This window comes from Pavona decussata, unplaced genomic scaffold (genome assembly GCF_977016875.1).
Source record: "Pavona decussata unplaced genomic scaffold, jaPavDecu1.1 SCAFFOLD_912, whole genome shotgun sequence".
In the NCBI taxonomy this organism is placed as follows: Eukaryota; Metazoa; Cnidaria; class Anthozoa; order Scleractinia; family Agariciidae; genus Pavona; species Pavona decussata.
Window position 1 is genome coordinate 592,987 of NW_028145943.1, and position 27,495 is coordinate 620,481.

Here is a 27,495-nt window from a genome sequence, read left to right on the forward strand (position 1 = left end):
GTTGGGTGTCCTGCGCGCTCGGTCTCATTGCGTGACAAACATGATCGTCTCACTCTACAGACGATTCCTCTTGTGTGCGTCTTCGGGCTGCAAAATTTCTTCTTCTGCGACTATAGATAATCGCATCATCGTTCTTAATCGTACAATTGAGTTACCTTATTTGCCATAGCTGTGTGGAGACTCAAATATGGTTGAATCTGTCAGGAACTGTAATGAGTCATACGTATGGTTGTTGATTACTTGTGCTTTGGTAAACATGGTCGAAGGGAAGATAACAATTTTGAAGGGAGAGTGGCGATGAAAAGCAATCTACAGCCACAAGTTTTGCAAGGTAAACTTGTAATGTTGACTTTCAAATCAAATACGGTGCTAAGCACTAAGATTTGCTTGGAATATTGGCTTCGATAACAGAGACTAATTTGATTATTTGTGTTTGTTGACAAATGGAGTTTGTGATTTTCTCGACATAGAGCATGTTTTTTTCATGCAGAAGTTAAGAGCCCCAGACTAATTTTTATATCCTTGAAAAGAAGACTATTTCCACTAATCACAGCCTTAATTTCAAGCGCTTCTGAGTTATACCGCATGGGAAAAACGTTTATTGAAAAACTGCTCCAAAATGAGATTTTTAAACAAGGAAATATTGGTGATTTTTAAACTCTTGCCGTGCATTCCCAGTTAGGTAAACAATCCTGGTTTTAGACTTGAATCATTTGCCAATGACTCTTACACAAATATACCAATTTGAAAAAACCGTGCTTCCTTTTGAGCTTTGCACGAGCGAAGTTCTTGTGTTGTTACTCGACGCACTAATTTCCGCCATTTTGTGACGGTCGGCGCCCGTTACAGTTATTGGTAATTTTCTGGAAAACAAAAGCAGAGCTGAACATAAGAAATACACCACGTTTATTAACTCATCATAGAGTATGTCTGAGCAAAATATGAGGGTAGTCAATTTTTGAACCCTGTGCCATCACTCACTCGGTCATGAAAAAAAGGCGCTCTTAATATCTTCTGTTGTAATTATCTTCACATAAATATTTTTCGTAAACATAGTTTAAAATTTTAATGTTATTTTACACATATAGCATTTATAATTTATTGGTTTTGATTACTTTTGAATCAACTCAATTTTCAACATGATCTCGTGTGGTGTTTAAGATAAATTGAGAAATCCAAGTTGCCTGTAATAAGCTGTTGATTGCAAAACAATGACACAATTCCACATCAAGTCATACTAAATTGGTTGGTTAAATTACATATTATAGGTAATGCAGTAATCAGAAATGTAATATCCAGCAGGGTTTGTCACTTGGCGGCCATGTTGAGTCTCAGGAAAATAAAAAGCTTTGCTTTTGCACAGCAAGCTTCGCACTGAATTTGCGTCTGGGTGAGGCTGCAGCGAAAAATAAAGCTTTTTATTCCTCTGAGACTCAACATGATCCCATGTGACAAAGGTCCATAGAGGGACTTATAATGACATAATGATAACTATCATCATGATCATAATCAGTTGATCCAGAAAATGTGCATACTCCCTCCCCTCCCCTAAGAGATTGGAAATTCCAGGAGGCTCAGGGGGCCTCAAAATTGACAGAAAATAATTAACATAAAAAATAAATAAATAAATAAAATAAATAAAGACAAGAATGAAGTAAAATTGGAATATAATTATTCCAGAGAGGTCTCCAGTCCTGCCGCATAAAGCTTAAAGCTAACAACAAATTATAACCATGTTACTTAATGAATAGGACAATTTTAATTTTCTTATGTTTGTATTCAAATTAGCCCTACTGACCTCATTTTTGAGTTAAAAAATCAAAAGAATATTTTACGTTGAACGAGGCCAATAAGGCTAATTTGAATGAAGACAAAAAAATTATATTAAAATGTTAGCCATTTTTGCATAAGGTCTGTTGTGGCATCCTTTGACTATACAGTTACTTCCAGAATATCTCAGTGTTTCGTTCTCCCACGCTAATGAGAGCTATTAATTGTCACTTACTTTCCAATGAGATTTGAAAGGAAAACGAAATAACTTCTGGTTGAGTTGCAGTCAAATGTTGCTAATTCATGAAGTAGCTACATAAAAATTAAGACCACCGCAGTACAAACAATGCCTATCCCCCCTGGCTATATATATCCATCTGCCATTAAGGTTACACGGCACTGTATACGGTCAAATTTGAACACAGAGGTCACATATTTTACAAACTTTGCGAGAGTCCACAACAAGGCGCACAGTGACTACGAGACGGTTAATACTCTTTTCAACAAAGAAAGCGGAAAATCTTGCGAGTTTCCGTTTAACGACCACTGATCAGGATTCCTCGGCAAATTAATTTTCCCCTCCAACCAGACGGGCTTATTTAGCAACACGTTTGATCGACCATAAATTAAATTCATGTAATTTTTTTTTTTTTTTTAGGATACCCTGACTCATAAGAATCAGTTTCTTTATTCGCCTTCTTTCATTCAAACATATACATCATAATCATATACATGTAGTATCGGATAAGACAGGAGATCCAGCAAGCTCTAATGAGCTTTTTAAAAGATCTCCGCAGTATTAACACAATTTACTAAGACTAATTACAGAAGGCGGACTAATGACAAGTAAACTAATTACATTGTAGGTATAATTTTACTAATTAACCATATTTCTTCTACTATTAATTACACGGCTTATTTTGAATATATAATTTTAAGCCTTTTTTAAAACGATCAAAAGAATCAATGTTCTTGATATCATCAGGTAGACTGTTCCACATAGTTGCTCCTTTACACCTGAGAGAAAATTTTGCATAATTTGTTCTTTTAAATTCAACACGTATTTTTGTCGCGGATCGTGTATTATAAGAATGTATGCTTTCATTGTTGGTAAAAAAATTTGTGAAATATGCTGGAAGATTACCGTGGTAATACCAATACATGAAAATCCCAGTTAAATATATGTTTAATTCATAGATATCGAGTATATTTAAAGACTTGAACAGATGTCTCAAGTCATCTGTATAATTTGAGAAAGTGATAATTCTAACAATTTTCTTCTGTAACATGAAAATAGACTTTAGCCTGGTAGAATAGGTATTTGCCCAAATAACATTGCAATATATTAAATATGGATAAATCATGGTGTTATAAAGTGTTAAGAGTAATTTGAGGGATAAATAATGTCTTGCTTTTGCCGTTATGCCGACCATTTTTGAGACTTTCGTTGCAATATGATTAATATGATATTTCCACGAGAGTTCTTCATCAATGATTATTCCCAAGAATTTAGTATACTTGACTTTTTCAATGGGGTAATGTAATGTTTTTAACTTACCAGTGCCTGTAATTTAAAAAGCTTCGTGAGTTACATCTTCTTTGGAATGCCGACAATACTGAAAGCAGAAGTGCACTTTCGGTTTCGCCTTGTCTCCTGTGTCTTCTCGAGAGGGGTTTACCTACAAGCGGGAATGGGGAATACCGAATGCGAAATGAGGAAAGAGGAATGTGGAATGAGGAATGCGGAATGCGGAATGCTGAATACGGAATGCGGAATGTAGAATGTGGAATGCGGAACGCAGAATGTGGAATGCAGAATGCGGAATGCGGAATACGGAATGCGGAATGCGGAATTCGGAATCCATGTTTAAGGTAAACCCTTCTCCAGCAGTTCAGGCTTTCTTTTCGCAAGTGCTTAAAGTTGCATAAATAACTGCAAGCATCTTTCCTTCTATTTAAATCATCATTAATGTTCATGAGCTGAGTGTAGTGTCACATTCTTTATGCATGAGGCATTCCTTATAGCCTTGCATTTTCTAAACCTAGATTTCATATGTCGGGAAAATCCCAGACGATCGAGGATTTCACTGTTTCCCGACCTTCCCAGATTTTGCCGAGATATCGAGAAATTTGAGGTATTCATCGAAGACAAACGCCATTTTTATTTGTCGGGGGCAAGTGGGGAACTGGAGAGAAGCAATATATAAATTAATGGATTGTAACGAGCTAAGACTGTCACCGACTTCCGCGACAGTACAAATTTGAGTTTTCATATGTCGCGAATGATCGCCGACCATCGCAGAAATCTGGGACGCGTCGTGAAAAGAGAAACACTCCCGATTTTCCCGATTTGTTTGCGACCATCCCAGACAATCGGCTATGTCTACCATTTCCAGTTTTCATAAGTCGGGAAAGTCTGGGACGGTCGAGAAACAGTGAAATCCCCGACCGACATATGAAAATGGGGCTCTTGCATGATTGCGTTGTGCGCTTTGATTACTTGCTTGCAAAACTTGATGTGAACTTTTAATTTACACCTTTGTGGTCGAATAAATACAAAACCCACAGCTACGCATTCCTTCGCGGTACTTACAATATAGGCCGCCTGGGTCCTCTCAGGCATAAGGTAATAGTCCCAGGGGTTTTGCGTCAGCGCCCACAAAGGGTGCTGGTTAAAAAAATTGGAATCGCTCCTTTGGTGACGTTCTCGTTGAAGCAGCTGCTTAAATTTCTGAGCTAAGTGGGATAAGTCAGCACGAAATGAAAACCATTCTAAAATGATTACGATGTTTTCAACATTATTTTCGTTTCAGTGGTAAATGGAAAATGACATTTTCTATGTACCTACATTTTATTCCATCATCAGTTTAGAATGAAAAACTCGGAACTTTTTCAAGATGGTTGCCATCTTGGCGGCCATCTTGAGTCAATTGCGTCACTCAACTGTTTGTGTCAGTTATTTAACATGAAAATTTGCTAGCAAATTGCTGGCAGTTCACGAAAATCGTTTTGTTGCATGTCTTTTGCGTTAACTACAGTACAGCTTCAGAAACTTCGCGGTCTTCGTGATCTGCGTTTTCTTGCCATACCATGGGGTTTTATCGCAAACTCTTCTTTGCAGCTCTTTTCGCAGTTCTACCTCATTTTGTGTCAGGTAAGCACAACTGCACTGATGTAAACTTCGGTCCAGTCAGTTAAATTGGAATAGAACAAGCACACGAAACTTTCCTGTTTTTACGTCACGTAATGATCATGAGGCCTACTTGACATATCATGACACTAGTTCTATCTCAGTTCTTTCGTATCTTAATTCTGACAACTGCAAAACAACTTTAATAATACTGTTAATCTTTATTAATCCATGTGCTAATATTTTGACAGTAGCTTTCTGTGATGGCCTACAAGTTATCCATAATAAACTTTTTTTTAAACACTTTAACAATTTATCTTCATGATGCAAACTTGGGAAAGATTTTTCTCAAACAAAAAACCTCACGGATATTTGTTTGGCTTTATTAATTAATATGAAGTGCATCTTTAAACATCGGACAATTTGACTTGGCGTTTAAGAATTTAAAGAAGGGAAGTTGTTCTTCAGGAGTTAATTTTAGGAAATACTTTCCTATATTTGTATATGCATGAATCTCTATGGTATTTACAGGTTCTTCTCAAAGAAGCAGCGGCTCGATGATATTTTAGCGGAAAAAGTGGTTTATGAGACATAAATACGAAACCCTTGATATCAATTTTTCGGCCCTTGTATTACATTTTTGACATAACAAAATGACTAACCATGCGAGGAGAAACCCTGTTTGAACCTTTTGTCCACTGAGAGTATTAAAAGGCCAGAAAAACGTTCCATCGGCCACCGATCGACAACGTATTGTAGGAAAAATATTCCGCATTATCCATCCGAATTTTTACCCGAGTGCCAGCAGCTGTTGAACAAATTGTGTTGTTCGCGACTAAAAATAGACCTTAATTGTATTAAACCTATATTTTCTTCATTTTGTTGACTCAAAACCGTATACACAGAAACGGATACTGAAACACCGAGCGTTTCTACAACTCTACAACATCTCAAACAACTTCCTAATATATACGTTTTTCACCGCTCGCTTTTTGCTTACGACAACTTCCGGAAAAAATAAAACTCATTGAACTCCCTTTCTGGCGGGAGCTAGGCTTAGAGAGAAAAGTAAAAACTTTTCTTAAGTAGCGGCTACTTTCTACGAGAAAGAAGAGCAGAGATTAACCTAACTCGATCTGACGTGAACGGATGTTGTTCTACAGAACATAAACTGTGTACGTGCTGTTGTCACTTGAATGGCCAGATGCTCAAGATGCTTTGAGGAAAATTGGGAAGGAAAACGTGATGCATTGAAAACCAACCAAGGAAGCCAAAATATTTCCTAACGCACGACAACCGACTCTTACTTCCTCTAAAACAAATATTTCCCGAAAAGAAAGTGCGTATTTACTAGGCCTCGCCTCATAATCCCCCTTTCAGAGATAAAGTCTTCCTCCTTCTATTAAGCCCCCCCCCCCCCTCCTCCCAGCAACGCCAATTTCAAACTAAATTGTGAGTCGTATCACTAATCATCTGCTGTCGGTAATCAGCCCACGCGTTTGCAGAAATATGTAATACGTCCCTCCACCTTTTTATTTTCTGGCGATATTCATCAATATGAATACCTTTTAACCCTTTTTTGTACCCTTCACCACCGCCACCCTTCTGATACGCCCCACCCCACCCCCCCCTCCCTTTGCGAGCTCCGCTAAAGCCCTGGTCAAACGGCACATGATAGTCAATGATAGTCGACCAGTAGTTAAAACTCGCCCACTCGTTTGTCCACCAACTATCATGCACTATCATCGACTATCATCAACTATCATTTTCTTTGAGCGTGTTCAAATTCTCCATGATAGTTGATGATAGTTTCTCCCAATTGACCAAGCGTATGATAGTCGATGATTGTTTATCGATCAGCTGTTTTCTTAGCCAGCACTCTCTAGATTCAGTTTCCGTTAGTTCTTTCAATAACTGAAGGAAAACAAAGCAGGCCGGCTGCCGCCATCTTTCTTCTCCAAAATTTCGTCCGTGCGAAGTTTTGTTACTTAAGGCGACGCCCTGTTTGCGATGTTTACACTCGGCAGTTGCCTGAAACTAGGGGCTTACGGCAAAGTATCGTCCGATCACCACGAGTTTGATTGAACCGTTTGACCACCTTCTTGGTAGCTGACAACAGTTGATGACAGTTTTGACTACCGCCAAATATCATCTACTAGCATGCGCCATTTGACCAGTGCTTTTGAAGTTTAATAAGTTGTCGAAAGGGCTAATTAAAGAGAGGAAATTCGATATGCATATGTTGCGCATAACAAATTAATGTTATTGTTTAAGTTGTTGTTATTAAAGCTCTAAAACGCCATATTTACGTTCCCTCATTAGAAAGAATACTTGTTGTTGAAGTGCTACTGCGACGAAAATAATTTTTTTTGGACGAGAGTTTTCGGCTTAAAGTTAATATTTAGACCTTAAACTGCAAGAAAAAAATAATTCAGACTAACCTGAAAAAAATATACCCTTAAAAAGACTGCCCGAAAGTACATCATCTTATCATGGCGGCATCGAATAGCGATATCGAAAAGCGAGAAAAAGTAGTCGAAATTTCAAGTTCTTCCTTACTTGTACCGAACTTGGCTCTGATTTCAGCTGTTACGTAACGCGAGTGGTAGTTTTGACGACAATGGCGATGATTCTCAGTGAAGTAAAGGGATAACATGACGTCACATTCCACTCGACCCAACTCTCCTTGTGGTTCGCAGACATTTTTTAATTGAGTAATGGCGGCAAACCGAACGTGGAAATTACGCGTGAAATAATCGAGTTTCCCGTTGGAATTACAACTTAAAATTTGGCATGGGTAATACTTTCTTTCTATGCTTTTGAATGCTGAAGATCATCTTCAGTATTCACTAAAGCGTAGAAAAGAATTTTGACGACGAATTCGCGGAATAATAATATCTGGAAAGAGCTAGTGATAGAAATTCGCAATAAAGGTACGGGTATGACCAGACCCGCCGAGTATTGTGACTATAAAAATAAGCGAAGTGGAACTTATTAGCTTAAACATTTCGACAGGAGACTGTACTGAGCTGGATCTTGGAATGCAGAATGGTTCAATCCCAGATATCAGCATTATAGCTTCCTCTGAACTAAATGTCAGCACACCAGCCAAGAATGGTCGATTGAACTACACAGCAGGATCTTCCTGGTGTGCATCAACAAATGATAGCAATCCATATCTACAGATTGATCTGCAGACACTTCATATCATCTGTGCCGTGTCAACTCAGGGAAATTCCCAAGCAGATGACTGGGTAAAGACATACACCTTACAGTCATCCAGAGATGGTAAAACGTGGACAAATTATGCAGAGAATGGTTCAGTTAAGGTGAGCTTTAGGATACACCAACTACTGCACCCAAGTGACATACCTTGCACTGAGAGGGCCAACTCGATGTACACATATAATATCTTTAACGGGATTGTTGCGCTATACATAGGCGATGAGTAACCGCAATTCCTGTGATATTTTTGTCTCGGAAAATCACGCGTGTGAGCGTGTGACTTTTTTCTTAATTCCTTATCATGTTACTTTACTTTCAAAGCCAAAAAACAACAACAACGACAAACAAAAAAGAAACAAAGCAAAACAAAACAAAAACAAACAACAACAACAACAACAACAAAAACCAAAAATCAAAAGCGTTAACTAATCTTCAAGTTAATGTTTAAAATACAATTATTATTGCTCGTTAATTTTTTCTTTAAAATTTAGATTTTCAAAGGAAATCGCGACAGGAATACAAAGAGCACGAACTTTGTCTGGCATGGAGTCCTTACAAGGTGGCTGCGATTTGTGGGGAAAACAAGCCACAACAACTTCTGTATGAGGACAGAAGTCCTTGGAGTAAAGCAAAAACCAGGTAAAATAATAAAGATATAGGAGGATTTCCCACACAGTAATTCGTAACATACAATAACGTTCTTTTCTACAAATGCAACATCATGACCTAGAACATACACCGTGAATAATAAGAAAAGTTCGACTTCAGTGCAAGCTCGAGTTTCCCGAGAATACGAATGTTCTTTTTAAGTGTTACCTTCCTTTAAATTGAGAATTACAAAGAAAAGTACATTTAAGAGTAATAAAAAATACAAATAAACGATTAATAGTCTTAAATGCTACGTAATAACACTGCTTCCCAGTAATGAACAAGAAAATGAACAAGTAGGACGGGTGTAGGACCAGTGTTAATATATACATTTTTTGTTTGTTTGAACAGACAAAACTCGAATTAACTAGATGCCAGGTCTAAACAAGGCCCAGTTTAAATCATCGGTCCTAACAGTCTTACCCTCCCCCTACTCCCCCGGGGGGAGGGTTGTCCTAGCCCTATTCATTCCCAAGTACAACACTGACTTTGAGTATTTAAAACACCGCCCAACGTTATGAAATTTTGGAATTTACCTGACAAAAATCTGGCGCGACATTTAGTTCTTCATGTCACATGATGTTTCCATGGAAACATTATTTTGGCAGGCATGTTGTTCGAAATTTGTACTCTTCTACCTTTTGTGAATAATTTAAGTATATCGATTTTCGAGTATCCAAGATGGTGGATCTAACACGAAGGCTGTGAAGAACTTTTTGTCAGTGAAGTAATTCCCACTTCACAGGATGTTATCATCCCATTTCGTATTTATTTTATTATTGATTTGTTAAAGCTATAATGCTCTTGACGTTACGAGGGATACGTAATTCAGTGCCGTTCCTAGGATTTTTTGTCTTGGGGGGGGGGGGGGGGCAAACTGCGCACACCTCTCACAGAGGTCTCCCGTATATAGACAGGGTTTCTAGTTGGACGTTTTTGTTTTCACCCTTACACAGGAAGTTGCCTCTAAGACAAAACACACTGAATTCACATTGAAGGAAGATTTTTTCAGTCAATTTGTCGATTTTCTCGTGATTTCGGACCAATATATAGCCACAAGAAATAGCTCAGCAAACTCAAACTAAATGTTAGAAAAAAATTCAGTTTCCTTGGCGGGTATCACGACGGTCCTGTATAATTTGTGCCCTCTCCCTCTCAGGGAGTCAGAAAAGCCCAGGCTGGATATGATTGCAAAACTTTAAAGGCACCGGTAGTAATTCTTCACTCCCATTTGCCTGCCACTTCTGCCTTCAAATCCCCCGACCTTCTCGTGCCCAACTTCTGGGCCGGAAGGCTATTATTTTTATAGTTTTCTGGTACATAAGAACAAGGAACCTAAAGGCACAATTATACTTTACATGTTCACTAGTAAAAAAAAAAAAGATCGTCGAGATACTCTTTTTTAAGTTAAATAATTTGTTTCTTTTCATCTCGCAAAGACTCACTAATAATGCTGATTTTCAATATTTTTTTTACCACACCTTACTAATTTGAAACGCATTGAAATGCAATTACAGTTGACCTACCCCATTTTAAATGCTGTTTCGTTTGCCAGAAAACCTTGCTGCTGGCAAGAACACATCCCAGTCTTCTACCTACATCAATAGTCTCTATGGTAATGGTACATCATCGAAGGTAGTGGACGGAAATTCTGACACAGCTTATGAAAATGGCCACTGTTCACAAACTATGGAAGACAATCCCAGCTGGTGGCGAGTGGACCTGGGTTCACCTCGCGTCCCAGTTTTTGAAGTGCGCATAGTCAACAGGCTTTGGTGGACTGATGATCCGGTTGGGCTCGGGAGAAATAACGATTACAGAATAACATTAGGTAAGTAATATTGAAACAACGTGTTTACTCATGAAGCAGTTGAAAACCACATAGCATGCGAGAGCAAGCGCCTCTGCCGGCTTTTTTTCACCCACTGCGAAAAGAGCGTCTGTGAATGCGTTTAGGTGCGAAATAGCAACCTCTATAGTTGAGACTATAAAATAAGAATTATCTGCAACGTTTGTTACCACTGGGTCAAATAATTTTTTCTTGTTTCATACCACGGCTATTTGCTTTTGATCCTTGTGTACCGGTTTGTTTTCCATCGGCTCAACCTACGCAAACGTTTTGTTTGTCGTGATTTTTTCTGTTGCGTAACCGGATGCCAAAAATTATCGTCGGCCACGAATTCGCCAGTGTACTAAATCACCTTATAATATCACTAGTTTTGACTGTTTAGCAAAAACTCAACTTGTTTCAGGACACGGAACACATTGTTGAGCTCGTGTTCGCAGAATTCTTTTCGCAGCTAATGAAACAAAAGCCGGTAAGGGTTTCTCCTCTCCAGGTTAAAAATTACAACGCGAACTGTGAAAAAGGACACACTTCGTCAAAGAACTGTTATTTTTGGCTCAGGTCACGTGCCAGATCTGAGGATGTTATGACAACATAGTCATTTTAACTGATAAAGTTATTCTTTAAATGGCAGGTAACCAGAAATCGGTGCATCTCAACTCTCAGTGTTATGGACTGTACAGCTTTACTGATTTTATCGCATCAGCTGTGTGTTACAATAATCCACTGAGGACTGGTAGATACGTTGGTATCATAACTACAAAGAGACAAGTCCTTCAGCTATGCGAGGTGGAAATTTACTCACGAGGTATTTGTATGCAAATAAAGTCAGCTAGTACTTTTTAGTATAAATCTACTAGCGTTCTAGATATCACGAATGCTGTTTTTTAGGCTATGCTACTCACTATGGTTGCGTTCGATTGACCGTGTTCCGGAATAAGAATAAGCGGAATGGCTGTTAGATTTCTCAATTTTAAAGTAAATTTAGTAAGATATTTCTGCAAACTTTCCCTGTCACATGATAATTTAAGATCGATTATGTTCTCTAGTAACTCCAAAACGTCTCATGAGGGATTTCTTGTCATCATTGTATTCCTAATCCGGAATAGGGTCAATCGAACGCACCCTATATATTCTGCTGTAGTTAGTGACTAGAGTGAGTAGCCTAACAGTTGGCGGCTGTCAACAAAATGGCGCTTTTCGCGTTTTTCAAGTGCCTGCCGAAGAACATTTGAATAAATGTTTTGAACGACTATTAGATTTATCCTAAAACAATTAGATTATTCGCTCTCGATTTCTATCCGTGATAGTTAATTCGGCTTCGCCCTCATCAACTATCACGCGAAAAAAAATTCGAGCTCTTTATCTAATTGTTAAATAGAAAACGAAAATACAGCTAAGCCCGGTCTAGATAGGGTTAAGCAAGTTTCTGTTATTAATTGTTGTTGTTGTTGTTGAAGCGTATCGAAGCAATCCTAAACCTTGTTATTGATAACAAATTATATTGAGATTATCGCCTTTCATTTAAGAAAATTTGGCTTTTGGCAAGTCAACGAATCAATCAAGTGTCAGTGAATATGGTTGGTGGTCAAGTATGAGAGCAGTGGATGGAATCAGTCTCACGGTTTACTCTATGCGCTCATGTTCCCATACGGATCATAATGATCCTAGACCTTGGTGGAGAGTGGACTTGGGACGCGTGGAACCTGTGGCTGAAGTGTACATTGTGAACAGAGGCGAATGCTGTGGATTTCGATTGGCACGATTTCAGATCAGAGTGGGTAGGTTGAATTGCACTTACAGTAAAGATTTCTACGTTTTTACCAGCAGTCAGCTGAATTGCGCCCTGTATAAAAGTGAAATGAAGCTTTGCCGGAATCCCAGACACTTCCCTTTCTAAATACTCCTGCGCGGGAAAACGTGATATCAAAGTCAGTTTTAAATTACATGGTATTTCTAGACCAACAATTGACACTTGCGCACATAATCGCTTAGGACCGTTTAGAAGGTGTTCATAACTAAGTATTGTCTGCTGCTGATGGCAATATAAGAAGGCTTGCATCCCAGACTAGAAAACTATTTACCTACTTAAAGGGGCAGTATCATGGGAGATATCATGATTTTTGGCCAAAATTCACTAAATTTAAACCGTTGAACACCGTGTTAATTAATTTCTCAATCGCTAATTTTAAAAAAATATTAATAGTGATTCTAAGACGAAAGGTTAAACCAAAATAAAGTAAACCGGCGATTTTTAGTGCGTTACAGCAGCGAAATTTGAAAACGTCCGTCAGACGTTTTCAAATTTGAATCCCTCTCTATCTTGGTCATCTGCCGGCGAAAATATCTGTGGATAGTTTCTTTGCATTCTGATAGTCTTTTAATGGAATTTTGTCATTATATCTTGGCTGCTATCAACCGAACAGCGTCTTTCCGATTTTCAATGTGTTACTAAAAACAACGTGATACTGTCCCTTTGAAATACACCACTTATAAACAGATTTGGAGGCCCACTGATTGTCTCAAGCCGCGCCCTTAAGTTAGACTCTGTTTAAACAACTGGTCCTTAGATTTTGCAAAAAAGAAGACACTCGGCGTTAACGTATTTACTACATCAACTTTCATGATTTCACAGCACGTTTGACCGTCAGTAGGCTTAATAATTACACAGCAGCTAAAGAAAAGTGATTAGTTCCACAGCAAAATATTATGATGATGCGAGCTTAACCTCGTTATGCTATCTTTGCCTCTTTTGGTTTGGAAATTAGTTAAAAAAATCTTACCTTACCCTGTAGGTTCAATATCCATCGGTGGAGGTCTGACCAACCCTCAGTGCGGCCATACTGCTTATTACAGTATCCCTCAAGGACAAGGTGCATCCTTCTTCTGTCGCCCTAGCCTGTACGGAAAATATGTGACCGTTAACAGCCTTCTAAATGCTCCTCTAACGCTCTGCGAGGTTGAGGTGTATTCGGCACGAAGAGGTATGATAATAGGAACGTCCATTTGCAGTGTCTCTCTTAGCTTATTCTGCGCAAATTTTTTCTCTCTGTCGCTGTTATTAAACGTTTACGACTATCGTATAAAATTTCATCGGAAAAATACTTGAAAGTTAGTAAATGATGTCTGGCTTCCATTTACTGCTAGTAATCATACTTTAATTTCTATCTTGCTTCTTAGTTATCGTTTAAATTCTCTTTTAACGCCATCTAGAGCAGGCAATTTTTGGTCTTCTGTTAATTAAGTTATTGCACACATAGCGGCCATGTTGGATTTCTGAATTTCTTTAAAACTTCAGGAAAGCGCCAAAATGAAACGAAACAGAAAACAAATAAAAGAACACTGGCTAATATGAGCTAAAACTATAAAAGTTACTGATTTTCCATTTTCTGAAAAAAAAAAAAAAAAAAAGACTGCCTGTCGAAAATTGCAATGGTAACATCAAAATCAATGATCACTAATCGACAGCATCAAATGATACCCAAATAAAGTCTGAAAAAAAAACCCCTAAGTTTCATTGCGTTCACACAAACATAATAAAAAGTAATTCATGTTCAAAGCAGCCGCGGACAGAATCCCCTCCTCCCTGCCTTCGCCCGGTTTAGATAGGGTTTAAGACTTAACACGATCTAAGTGAATTCAAGATGGCCGTGTATAGCTTAGAAATGTCGAAAGGGAGACAGCTTATGGAAAAGTAGGAGTACGAACTAAACAGTTATGAAGGGGTAACATGAAACATTTGTGCATTAGACTGGGAAAAGCGCTGGTCTGGGGAATAGGCTTAACATCCAGTAATGGATGGAGAAAAAAGCCGAGATCTCATCTAAAATTGAACGATATTTGAAAAATTATTTTGATCCGTTTGTGTTTTTCTAAAGGATATTGAGCTAACTTCATAAATTATTTCAGCTTGCCAGATTCAAGCACTCGGCGTGGGTAGCCATTACGAGTTTGCAAAAGATAGGTTTTCTGCGTCATCAGGGAGACCCGATGAGGCTCGGCTAAATGGTTATAGTGCGTGGTTACCCAGCACTAACAGTGGTGCTAACGACTATCTACAAATCAACCTCTACGACGAGTTCGTCATCTGTGCTGTGGCTACTCAAGGCAATCCTAGGGCTTATCATTGGACAAAAAAGTACAAGTTGATTTTATCGCTGGACAACCAAAACTGGATCACTTACAAAGAGAATGGAACAGATAAGGTTTGTAATAAACTCTTTAATCTCCCACCCCCTTCCCTCGAATAAAGAAACAACAAGAGAATAGAATAACGGATTGGGCCTTAACGCCACAACTTCATAAATACAGACGAAAACATACTAAGTCGAAACATGTTTTCTTTGAGGTCCATAACGAGAATTGTTGACCTCATATTAAGTGGTAATTACGCGAAAGTAATAAAAACCACGAATAAGAGCTAACAACAGAAAAAAAAATACTGTAAAAAAGTATTTCTTTTTTAATTTGAAAATGGATTTTCCATTTTTTTTTTTGAAAACAAAACAAAAAAAAATAATTAAATAAAATAAAAAGAGTAGAAAAAACAACCCGCAGTCTAGCTATGGACACCATCACACCACGTCAAATTGTTCTCGGATACATTTCTAAGTTATTCGGGTTCAAAGTCACCGCGAGGGAAATCTGGTTACATCCTTTACTTTGCTTTTATTTGCACGACAAGTTGCGTTTCCAGTAACAACTGTTACAACTAACTTCTGTTGCAGATCTTTCATGGAAACAATGGACGATGGGACATTGTAAAGCATAATCTTGTGGAGATTGCAAGAGCAAGTTTTGTTCGGTTCCAGCCAGTGGAATTCCATACTCGAAAAGCTCTTAGAGTAGAACTGTATGGAATACTTAAATCTTTAGGTAACTCACTCAGTTTTAAGTGAAGGTTTTTTAAAACTAGTTACTTCTTGATAAATTACCTGTTGTTTTCAAATGCTTTCTGTTCTCAATCGGCAACATTTATCCATTAATGATCAAGAACTACCAGCAAAGCGTGTATATGCCATAAAATAACTCTACAAGTAGAACAATGGAGCTTTTTGTGGGTAGGTTTTTTTTATAAACTATTGTGCGTATTCACGAAAACATCCTAGACGCCTGTAAATGCCACTTAGGAAAACCATACCGAACATTCAACAGCCGCCATTACACAATGCGACGTTTGCACTCTCAGTTAACTTCCTGTAACGTCACATGCACTGAATGTTCGCGGACGTCTCGGGAAGCCAACTTCCGTTAAGACGACGTCTAAAAAGAAATTAAGCGAAATTTACATATCCCAGTCAACGCCCCCAGTTTCCCCCTCCGTCCCCTTATTTTCTCTTGTCTAGTCAGATTCGTACACGTGTATCATAATTATGCATGTTTTGTTCTATTCCCCTTGCAGCTCCCAGCATGTTTACTGTGTATGCGCGATCGTCGACCAGTGTCGTTGCTTCTTGGCAGCTACCAACAGCATACTCCAGAAAAAGAATGATCGACGGATTTAAACTGCTGTACAGAAAGGAAGGTTCCAATAACTCAACGAAAACAGTTGCTACCAACAGTGCCGATATTCTCACCACCAATGTCACTGGCCTTGAGAAATACACAAAATATGAATTTCAAGTGTTTGCCTTTTCTTCGGCTGGTGATGGACCGAAAAGTGCTGTACAAGTTGCAAGGACGATGGAAGATGGTAAGGGACTGACAAACAATTTTAGTTAAGCTCAGATGACTTGTAAAATGGAATTTATCTCATACCATGAGAAATAAGTGCGGCTAAATATAAGAAACTGGAAAACCGTTGTATACACCACCGCATCACGAGTTATACAACGGACAGTTAATATTAAGAAGATGGAAAGTTTGCACGGTCTTCATCACTTTTTCTGAAAAACGCGTTTGATAATAATGGGAAATCACAAGAAAATCTTGGAAACAAGGATGGGAAATGTTCAAGGTAACTGGGCAGGTAATAAAAAAATTTCAAAGACACTAATGAATCAAAGATAGATTGTCATACATTGAAATTGGTATGTGACAGATAGTTTTAGAGACATGGATTGAAGTATTTAACTGTGTCTTCTTGTATTGTGCTATAACTATTGATTGTGAATGTTGAAAGTGTATACGAGTAATATTTTTAGTGTATCTCTATTCCGCCTTACTTTTCAAAGGGAGGTATTTGTCTCACCTCAATGAAGGATGAACATCAGCTAATGCAATATTAAAAATAATAAAAACTAAAACTTGTTTCAAAAATACAAAAAGTATAAAAACTAAGCACTTGATCACATTTACACTAACGGTCTCTGTTCGTTTCTGAAACATCAAGTGGATTTATTTTTTGCCTCCACAAGTTTATATTTTTACGGCTGAATGAACGACTAAATGACTGGTGACCGATCGGTTGTATGATAAGATAAATTAGTCAATTAGCTGATTGATCTATTGTTTGGCCATTCGATTCTATTTCTTTCAATTTCAGCTCCCTCAGAAGCTCCTAGTGGCTTTAAAGTGACTGCAAACACTTCCACCAGTGTCTCTGCATCATGGCAACTACCACCGGCAGACTCCAGAAATGGAATCATCAGAGGATTTAAATTGTTTTTCAAAATAATAGGCTCCGATAATTCATCAACTATTCTACAGATTGACAGCGCTTCAATTCTCACAAAAACTGTTTCCAGATTAGGCAAGTTCACAGAATACGAATTTCAAGTGTTAGCGTTCACTTCCGCTGGTGATGGAGTGAAGAGTTCGGTTGAAGTTGTGTGGACCAAGGAGGATGGTAAGGGATGTTGTTTAAGCATTAATCCTATAGTATTCTTCCCTATAAATATTTTAACCCATCTTGCAGAGTAAGAGGTTTACCGCCGGCTTTTTTTAACGTATTCTATGACGTATCTGAGTATCAGCAGTTCTAACTTAAAGATATACGAAAGCATATCAAGTGCTTATACGGATGCAGGCATACGTAGTTGGTTAGTTGCTTTGGTAGTGAAATTCATGATACAGGCCGCTGACAGGCCTGAATTTTATGTTCAGGTTTGCTTTTTCCCAGCTACTGAAGTTGCTTACATATATTCGATGAACTGTCATTCATCATTATCATCATCATCATCATCATCATCATCATTATTATTATTATTATTATTATTAGTAGTAGTAGTAGTAGTATTAGTATTATTATTATTATTATTATTATTATTATTATTATCTACAACTTTATATACTCACTAATATCTCACATCTTCGTTTGTTGGCCAACATTGATTCTAATCAAAGTTAATTTTGACAAAAATGCGTCCCAAATCTGTCTTAACATCTTCATTTTCGATCTGTTTAGCGTTTGTTCCGACGTTCGATGTAGTTAATTACACATTTATCTTTGTCACCAATGGCCCTTATTATTGAAAGGAAGTGTTTGTGCTAACGACCCACCCTTTCTCTGCTCTGCTCTGACCTTTCCACCCAATGCTTTTTGACCAGTCCCTTAATCAGATTGTTGTTTTTGATTTTTTTTTTGTGTATATGTTTAATTGTAGTTCCCACAAAGGCTCCCAGAAGATTTACAGTAACCGCAACCACTTCTACTAATGTCGTGGCATCTTGGGAGCTACCACCAGTGGGATCCAGAAATGGAATCATCAAAGGATTTCATCTTTACTTCAAAAGGAAGGACTCTGACTCATTAACCGTTGTACCCATTGACAGCGCTTCCATTCGCAATATAACTCTTTCTAGTTTGGATAAGTTTACAGAATACGAATTTCAAGTGTTAGCGTTCACTTCTGCTGGTGCTGGAGTGAAGAGTTCTGTTAAAGAAGTGAGGACTAAGAAAGATGGTAAGGGATCTGTGGCCTAGGATGCCCTGCATGTATTATTATTCTATTAAATTGGCAGTGTCACTAATTTTTTAGTGTCTCTTTGAACAGATTAAATATATTTTTGTGAATGAAAAATTTTGTCTCTGTTCCAAACGTTAACAACTGAAACAAAATTAGAAGGATCTGTATGGAGTCATCAGGGACATAACAGAGCTAATATCTCGCCCCCAAATTGCAATAAGATGCTAATTTTTGTCGAGTACGCATTTTTCATCACGCTCTTTCCGAATATGCTAACAAATCCCTTAATTTCAAAAATTGAAATATTTGTGATGTCACACTTTAGAACTCTATAAAAGCCTGCAATGGGCATGATTTATTGAAACTATAATATTTCTGCGTATTGGCATTAGGAGTATTTTGCTAGTTTGCTGTTCACATAAATTTGCAAGACAATAGATAAAAGGCTAATTGTGGCAGTTTGGAGAAAATTGTTTGAGAGAATTGCAATCAAGCAATGGATGGAACTGGGGGTGGTGGAGGAGGGGGAACCCAGGTATATAAGTGATAGGTATGTGCGAATGAGGTGAGATTGCTAGACCCCCTAGCAAACAACAACAACAACAACAACAACAACAATCCAATGACCCAGAACGCAACCAAAGAATAATCGAAGTCCTATTGCAAAAAAATAAAGGATTAAAACGATTGTTTGACATAAAAAATGAAACCCTGGCTTTCGTTTGTTGTTATGCACAGATAAAAGAATAAAGGAAGAAAGAGCTATAAGACGTGCGATTAAACAAACAAATGAAATTTAAGAAAATTATCTGTGGCCTTCTTGGATTTGACCAGTGATTATGTTGTTATTCACTGCTTACTAACTAACTGACTGAACTTAAAAATGACGGGCTTACCGAAAGACTGATCATCTGATGGCTGAGGGTTGATTGAAGCATAGACTGGTCATTTGTCGGACTGAGTGAGATATATATGAATAACATTATAATGGCTGGTTGATTGATAGATTGATTGATTTCACGTATAGATTAATAATTATTTGATTATTTGTTAAATTCTATTCTAGCTCCCTCAAAAGCTCCCAGCGGATTTACAGTGACTGCAATCAATTCTACCAGTATCTTGGCATCTTGGCAGCTACCACCTTTGGGTTCTAGAAATGGAAACATCACGGGATTTAAATTGTATTTCAAAAGAAAAGGCTGCGATTACTCGTCAACAATATTAGTCATCCAAAATGCTTCAACTCTCACAAAAGCTCTTGGTACGTTGGATAAGTTCTCAGAATATGAATTTCAAATATTGGCGTTCACTTCTGTTGGGGATGGGCCCAAGACTCCTGTTAAAAGTGTGAAGACAAGGGAAGATGGTAAGGAATGTTGTTAGAGCCATATTCGTCTCTGCAAATATTGTAGGCCATTAGTGCAGGAAAAAGTTTACCCAAGTTTATTTCTTTATTTAATTTCAAGTATTCTGTCACGTACATTTAAACAGCTATAAGACATAATAATAATAATAATAATAATAATAATAATAATAATAATAATAATAATAATAATAATAAAAATAATAATACTAATAATAATAATAATAATAATAATAATCTGAAGTTTAGTATTAACGACTGTGACTATGTTGTGTAACTCGTTGACTCATTTTTGGACTAACTAAGCCTAACACTAACCTCACTGGCTCAATGAAAGAATGATCGGTTGATGACTGAAGGCTTATTAAAAAATGGATTGATCTCTTAACTTACTGATTTATCAAAAATTTATATAAATTGAGTGACTTCATGGATAGATAGATTAAATTTTTTTTGTTAAATTCTAAGTTCCCTCAAAAGCTCCCAGCGGATTTACAGTGACTGCAATCACTTCTACCAGTGTCCTCGCCACTTGGCAGCTACCACCAGTGGACTCTAGAAATGGAGACATCACCGGATTTAAATTGTACTTCAAAAGAAAGGGCGTTGACGAATCACCAGCCATTCTACATATTGAAAGCCCTTCAATTACCACAGAAACTGTTACTGGGTTATATAAGTTCACAGAATATGAATTTCAGGTGTCAGCGCTCACTTCTGTTGGTGAAGGAACCAAGAGTTCTGTTAAAACCGAGAGAACACAGGAAGGTGGTAAGGGATCGTGTTATAGCCATAGGATTCTGTAAATGCTGTTGGCTTTATTAGCTACCTGGGTAACAAAGGTCTAAGATGCGTTAAAGTAGAAAAATGAGGTTTATACGTATTAACAGCTGCAATCATGTAGGGTTAATAGATTAGTGATTTTGGGGTGATTCCAAACTTGTGTTTCACAATCCAAATTTGTAAAATCTTTCTACTATTGCAAGGTAAATTAGAATTCAGAAATATATTCCGTCCAGAAACGGATGCCTTTGATTAACGAAACAAATCCAGAATACGAATACGAATTTCAAGTGTTAGCGTTCACTTCCGCTGGTGATGGAGTGAAGAGTTCTGTTAAAGTTGTGAGGACCAAGGAGGATGGTAAAGGATGTTGTTAAAGCCTTAATCTTGTATTATTCTTTTTCTGCAAATATTCTGACCTATCTTGCAGAGGAAGAGGTTTCCAACTGGCTTTTTTTAAGTCTTCTATGACGTATCTGAGTACCAACGGTTCTAACTTAAAGATATGCGAAAGCATAACATTGAAATTTCAAGTGCTTGTACTGATGCAGCCATAACCTATGTGGCTCTACGGAAATTTAACACTTAAAAAGTTGATTAATGTCCTACAAACCCCACCCCCCCCCCTTCCCCCCCCCCCCAAAAAAAAAAACAAAAACAAAAAAAAAAAACACAAACTATTTATTATTACTATTTTTATTATTATTATTATTATTATTATTATTATTATTATTATTATTGTTATTGTTGTTACTATTATTGTTATTTCTATTATTATTGTTATTATTATTATTATTATTATTATTATCATCATCATCTACCACTTTATATATTCACTAATATCTTAAATCTTCGTTTACATTGACCCTAATCAAAGTTAATTTTGGCCAAAATGCGTCTCAAAACAGTCTTAATATCCTCATTATTGATCCGGTGAACGTTTGTGCCGACGTTCGATGTAGTTAATTACACATTTATCTTTTCACCGATGGCCTTAATATTGAAAGGCAGTGTTCGTGCCAACGACCCGCCCCTCGCTGCACTGGTCTTTCCACCCAATGCTTTTTGGCCAGTCCCTTAATCAGATTGTTGTTTTTGATTTTTTTTTTGTGTGTGTATTTGTTTAAATGTAGTTCCCACAAAGGCTCCCAGAAGATTTACAGTAAACGCAACCACTTCGACTAGTGTCGTGGCATCTTGGGAACTACCACCAGTGGGATCCAGAAATGGAATCATCAAAGGATTTCATTTAGACTTCAAAAGGAAGGACTCCGACTCATCAAGCATTGTACTCATTGAAAGCCCTTCAATTCTCAATATGACTCTTTCCAGTTTGGATAAGTTTACAGAATACGAATTTCAAGTGTCAGCGTTCACTTCCGCTGGTGCTGGAATGAAGAGTTCTGTGAAAGAAGTGAGGACTAAGGAAGATGGTAAGGGATCTGTTTTAAGAGGCTTTAAAAAGCTTTAAAAAGCTTTAAAAGTAATCCTGCACGTAGAATTCTTTAGCAGAAATATATTCTAACCAATATTACAAAGGAAAATGTTAATAACCCGGTTTCATCATTGGTTTCATTTTGTGTTAATCAGTCACTGCTTGGGCAGGAAGTACGTGAGTTCCAAATTAAAGCATTTGCTGGCTGCCACCTGTGGTCTAGGATGCTTTGCACTTATTATTATTATTATGATTATTATGATTATGATTATGATTATGATTATGATTAATTATGATTATGATTATGATTATGATTATGATTATGATTATGATTATGATTATGATTATTATTATTATTATTATTATTATTATTATTATTATTCCATTAAAGGGGCAGTGTCACCAATTTTTAGTGTGTCTTTGAACAGCCATTAAACATACTTTTGTGAATGGAAACGTTAAAATAATAGTCCAGTTTTGTTAGCTGCGTTACTCTACTACTACAAAGAAACTAGGATTAATTATCTTTGGTTGTAAATGGCCAGGATGGAACTGGATTGAAAAAAATTGGCCAATCTTGTCAAGTTATCTCCCTATGTACTGGGAAAAATCACTAGTAACCGATTTTGGTTTGTTCTTTATTCAAGAAATCAATTGGTATTTTTTTCTTGGTGCTCCAACAGCAATTTCATGTCGGAGCAAGGTTCTTTCCTAAACATTTGTGCAGTTTTGATATGATCGATCAAAAGATGGCAAAATCCCGGTGACAACACTAAGATAGCTGGTTCAGTGTCAGTCTCAATGAAAGCCTGAAATGGGCATGCTTTATTGAAATTATAATATTTCTACATTTTGGCAATAGGAGTATTTTGCTAGTGAGCTGTTTATATAGATTTGCAAGACAACAAATAAAAGGCTAATTGTGGCATTTTGAAGCAAATTGTTTGATAAAATTGCAATCAAGTAATAGATGGAACTGGGGGTGGGGGAGAAGGGGGTATCCAGGTATATTAGTGACAGGTATGTGCGAATGAGGTGAAATTGTTAGACCTCCTTCCCAGCAACAACGACAACAACAACAACAACAACAATCCAATGACCCAGAACGCAACACAAAGAATTAAAAGTCCTATTGCAAAAACTAAAGGACTAAAACGATTGTTTGACGTAGAAAATGACAACCCTGGCTTTCGTTTGTTGTTATCCACAGATAAAAGAATACATGGAAAAAGAGCCATAAGACGAGCGATTAAACAAACAAATGAAATTTAAGAACATTAACTGTGGCCTTATTGGATTTGACCAGTGATTATGTTGTTATTCACTGCTTACTAACTAACTGACTGAACTTAAAAATGACCAGCTCACTGAAAGACTGATCATCTGATGGCTGAGGGTTGATTGAAGCATAGACAGGTCATTTGTCGGACTGAGTGAGATATATATGAATAACATTATAATGGCTGGTTGATTGATAGATTGATTGATTTCACGTATAGATTAATAATTATTTGATTATTTGTTAAATTCTATTCTAGCTCCCTCAAAGGCTCCCAGCGGATTTACAGTGACTGCAATCAATTCTACCAGGATCTTGGCATCTTGGCAGCTACCACCTTTGGGTTCTAGAAATGGAAACATCACGGGATTTAAATTGTATTTCAAAAGAAAAGGCTGCGATTACTCGTCAACAATTCTAGTCATCCAAAATGCTTCAACTCTCACAAAAGCTCTTGCTACGTTGGATAAGTTCTCAGAATATGAATTTCAAATATTGGCGTTCACTTCTGTTGGGGATGGGCCCAAGACTCCTGTTAAAAGTGTGAAGACAGAGGAAGATGGTAAGGGATGTTGTTAGAGCCATATTCGTCTCTGCAAATATTGTAGGCCATTAGTGCAGGAAAAAGTTTACCCAAGTTTATTTCTTTATTTAATTTCAAGTATTCTGTCACGTACATTTAAACAGCTATAAGACATAATAATAATAATAATAATAATAATAATAATAATAATAATAATAATAATAATAATAATAATAATAATAATAAAAATAATAATACTAATAATAATAATAATAATAATAATAATAATAATAATAATCTGAAGTTTAGTATTAACGACTGTGACTATGTTGTGTAACTCGTTGACTCATTTTTGGACTAACTAAGCCTAACACTAACCTCACTGGCTCAATGAAAGAATGATCGGTTGATGACTGAAGGCTTATTAAAAAATGGATTGATCTCCTAACTTACTGATTTATCAAAAATTTATATAAATTGAGTGACTTCATGGATAGATAGATTAAATTTTTTTTGTTAAATTCTAAGTTCCCTCAAAAGCTCCCAGCGGATTTACAGTGACTGCAATCACTTCTACCAGTGTCCTCGCCACTTGGCAGCTACCACCAGTGGACTCTAGAAATGGAGACATCACCGGATTTAAATTGTACTTCAAAAGAAAGGGCGTTGACGAATCACCAGCCATTCTACATATTGAAAGCCCTTCAATTACCACAGAAACTGTTACTGGGTTATATAAGTTCACAGAATATGAATTTCAGGTGTCAGCGCTCACTTCTGTTGGTGAAGGAACCAAGAGTTCTGTTAAAACCGAGAGAACACAGGAAGGTGGTAAGGGATCGTGTTATAGCCATAGGATTCTGTAAATGCTGTTGGCTTTATTAGCTACCTGGGTAACAAAGGTCTAAGATGCGTTAAAGTAGAAAAATGAGGTTTATACGTATTAACAGCTGCAATCATGTAGGGTTAATAGATTAGTGATTTTGGGGTGATTCCAAACTTGTGTTTCACAATCCAAATTTGTAAAATCTTTCTACTATTGCAAGGTAAATTAGAATTCAGAAATATATTCCGTCCAGAAACGGATGCCTTTGATTAACGAAACAAATCCAGAATACGAATACGAATTTCAAGTGTTAGCGTTCACTTCCGCTGGTGATGGAGTGAAGAGTTCTGTTAAAGTTGTGAGGACCAAGGAGGATGGTAAAGGATGTTGTTAAAGCCTTAATCTTGTATTATTCTTTTTCTGCAAATATTCTGACCTATCTTGCAGAGGAAGAGGTTTCCAACTGGCTTTTTTTAAGTCTTCTATGACGTATCTGAGTACCAACGGTTCTAACTTAAAGATATGCGAAAGCATAACATTGAAATTTCAAGTGCTTGTACTGATGCAGCCATAACCTATGTGGCTCTACGGAAATTTAACACTTAAAAAGTTGATTAATGTCCTACAAACCCCACCCCCCCCCCTTCCCCCCCCCCAAAAAAAAAAAAAACAAAAACAAAAAAAAAAAACACAAACTATTTATTATTACTATTTTTATTATTATTATTATTATTATTATTATTATTATTATTATTATTATTGTTATTGTTGTTACTATTATTGTTATTTCTATTATTATTGTTATTATTATTATTATTATTATTATTATCATCATCATCTACCACTTTATATATTCACTAATATCTTAAATCTTCGTTTACATTGACCCTAATCAAAGTTAATTTTGGCCAAAATGCGTCTCAAAACAGTCTTAATATCCTCATTATTGATCCGGTGAACGTTTGTGCCGACGTTCGATGTAGTTAATTACACATTTATCTTTTCACCGATGGCCTTAATATTGAAAGGCAGTGTTCGTGCCAACGACCCGCCCCTCGCTGCACTGGTCTTTCCACCCAATGCTTTTTGGCCAGTCCCTTAATCAGATTGTTGTTTTTGATTTTTTTTTTGTGTGTGTATTTGTTTAAATGTAGTTCCCACAAAGGCTCCCAGAAGATTTACAGTAAACGCAACCACTTCGACTAGTGTCGTGGCATCTTGGGAACTACCACCAGTGGGATCCAGAAATGGAATCATCAAAGGATTTCATTTAGACTTCAAAAGGAAGGACTCCGACTCATCAAGCATTGTACTCATTGAAAGCCCTTCAATTCTCAATATGACTCTTTCCAGTTTGGATAAGTTTACAGAATACGAATTTCAAGTGTCAGCGTTCACTTCCGCTGGTGATGGAGTGAAGAGTTCTGTTAAAGTTGTGAGGACCAAGGAGGATGGTAAGGGATGTTGTTTAAGCCTTAATCCTATAGCATTCGTTCCCTATAAATATTTTAACCCATCTTGCAAAGTAAGAGGTTTACCGCCGGCTTTTTTTAACGTATTCTATGAAGTATCTGAGTATCAGCAGTTCTAGCTCAAAGATATGCGAAAGCATATCAAGTGCTTATACGGATGCAGGCATACGTAGTTGGTTAGTTGCTTTGGTAGTGAAATTCATGATACAGAAACATCGCGGGATTTAAATGGAAACATTCAACATGGATTCAAATGGAAACATCGCGGGATTTAAATTGTATTTCAAAAGAAAAGGCTGCGATAACTCGTCAACAATTCTAGTCATCCAAAATGCTTCAACTCTCACAAAAGCTCTTGCTACGTTGGATAAGTTCTCAGAATATGAATTTCAAATATTGGCGTTCACTTCTGTTGGGGATGGGCCCAAGACTCCTGTCAAAAGAGTGAAGACAAAGGAAGATGGTAAGGAATGTTGTTAGAGCCATATTCGTCTCTGCAAATATTGTAGGCCATTAGTGCAGGAAAAAGTTTACCCAAGTTTATTTCTTTATTTAATTTCAAGTATTCTGTCACGTACATTTAAACAGCTATAAGACATAATAATAATAATAATAATAATAATAATAATAATAATAATAATAATAATAATAATAATAATAATAATAATAATAATAATAATAATCTGAAGTTTAGTATTAACGACTGTGACTATGTTGTGTAACTCATTGACTCATTTTTGGACTAACTAAGCCTAACACTAGCCTAACTGGCTCAATGAAAGAATGATCGGTTGATGACTGAAGGCTTATTAAAAAATGGATTGATCTCCTAACTTACTGATTTATCAAAAATTTATATAAATTGAGTGACTTCATGGATAGATAGATTAAATTTTTTTTGTTAAATTCTAAGTTCCCTCAAAAGCTCCCAGCGGATTTACAGTGACTGCAATCACTTCTACCAGTGTCCTCGCCACTTGGCAGCTACCACCAGTGGACTCTAGAAATGGAGGCATCACCGGATTTAAATTGTACTTCAAAAGAAAGGGCGTTGACGAATCACCAGCCATTCTACATATTGAAAGCCCTTCAATTACCACAGAAACTGTTACTGGGTTATATAAGTTCACAGAATATGAATTTCAGGTGTCAGCGCTCACTTCTGTTGGTGAAGGAACCAAGAGTTCTGTTAAAACCGAGAGAACACAGGAAGGTGGTAAGGGATCGTGTTATAGCCATAGGATTCTGTAAATGCTGTTGGCTTTATTAGCTACCTGGGTAACAAAGGTCTAAGATGCGTTAAAGTAGAAAAATGAGGTTTATACGTATTAACAGCTGCAATCGT

At 37.0% G+C, this 27,495-nt stretch overlaps 2 protein-coding genes across 2 annotated transcripts in view; both read left to right on the forward strand.

The window, feature by feature from the left end:
• Window positions 1-4,774: 4,774 nt before the first annotated feature.
• Window positions 4,775-27,495, forward strand: part of LOC146448517 (uncharacterized) — a 33,345-nt gene continuing 10,624 nt past the window's right edge. The window contains exons 1-17 of the mRNA XM_085102501.1: window positions 4,775-4,924; window positions 7,916-8,229; window positions 8,617-8,764; window positions 10,329-10,604; window positions 11,254-11,427; window positions 12,149-12,400; window positions 13,415-13,603; window positions 14,529-14,824; window positions 15,347-15,494; window positions 16,021-16,311; window positions 17,104-17,406; window positions 18,164-18,463; window positions 19,533-19,835; window positions 23,589-23,891; window positions 24,381-24,582; window positions 26,032-26,132; window positions 27,064-27,366. Of these exons, the coding sequence (XP_084958627.1) occupies window positions 4,861-4,924; window positions 7,916-8,229; window positions 8,617-8,764; window positions 10,329-10,604; window positions 11,254-11,427; window positions 12,149-12,400; window positions 13,415-13,603; window positions 14,529-14,824; window positions 15,347-15,494; window positions 16,021-16,311; window positions 17,104-17,406; window positions 18,164-18,463; window positions 19,533-19,835; window positions 23,589-23,891; window positions 24,381-24,582; window positions 26,032-26,132; window positions 27,064-27,366 (3,967 nt within the window). The 5' untranslated portion in view covers window positions 4,775-4,860. The remainder of the gene's footprint in view (window positions 4,925-7,915; window positions 8,230-8,616; window positions 8,765-10,328; window positions 10,605-11,253; window positions 11,428-12,148; window positions 12,401-13,414; window positions 13,604-14,528; window positions 14,825-15,346; window positions 15,495-16,020; window positions 16,312-17,103; window positions 17,407-18,163; window positions 18,464-19,532; window positions 19,836-23,588; window positions 23,892-24,380; window positions 24,583-26,031; window positions 26,133-27,063; window positions 27,367-27,495) is intronic.
• LOC146448518 (neogenin-like) lies at window positions 20,858-22,086 on the forward strand. Its single transcript, XM_085102561.1, has 2 exons — window positions 20,858-20,975; window positions 21,749-22,086. Exons 1-2 carry the CDS (start codon window positions 20,858-20,860, stop codon window positions 22,084-22,086), a joined length of 456 nt encoding a protein of 151 aa, XP_084958687.1.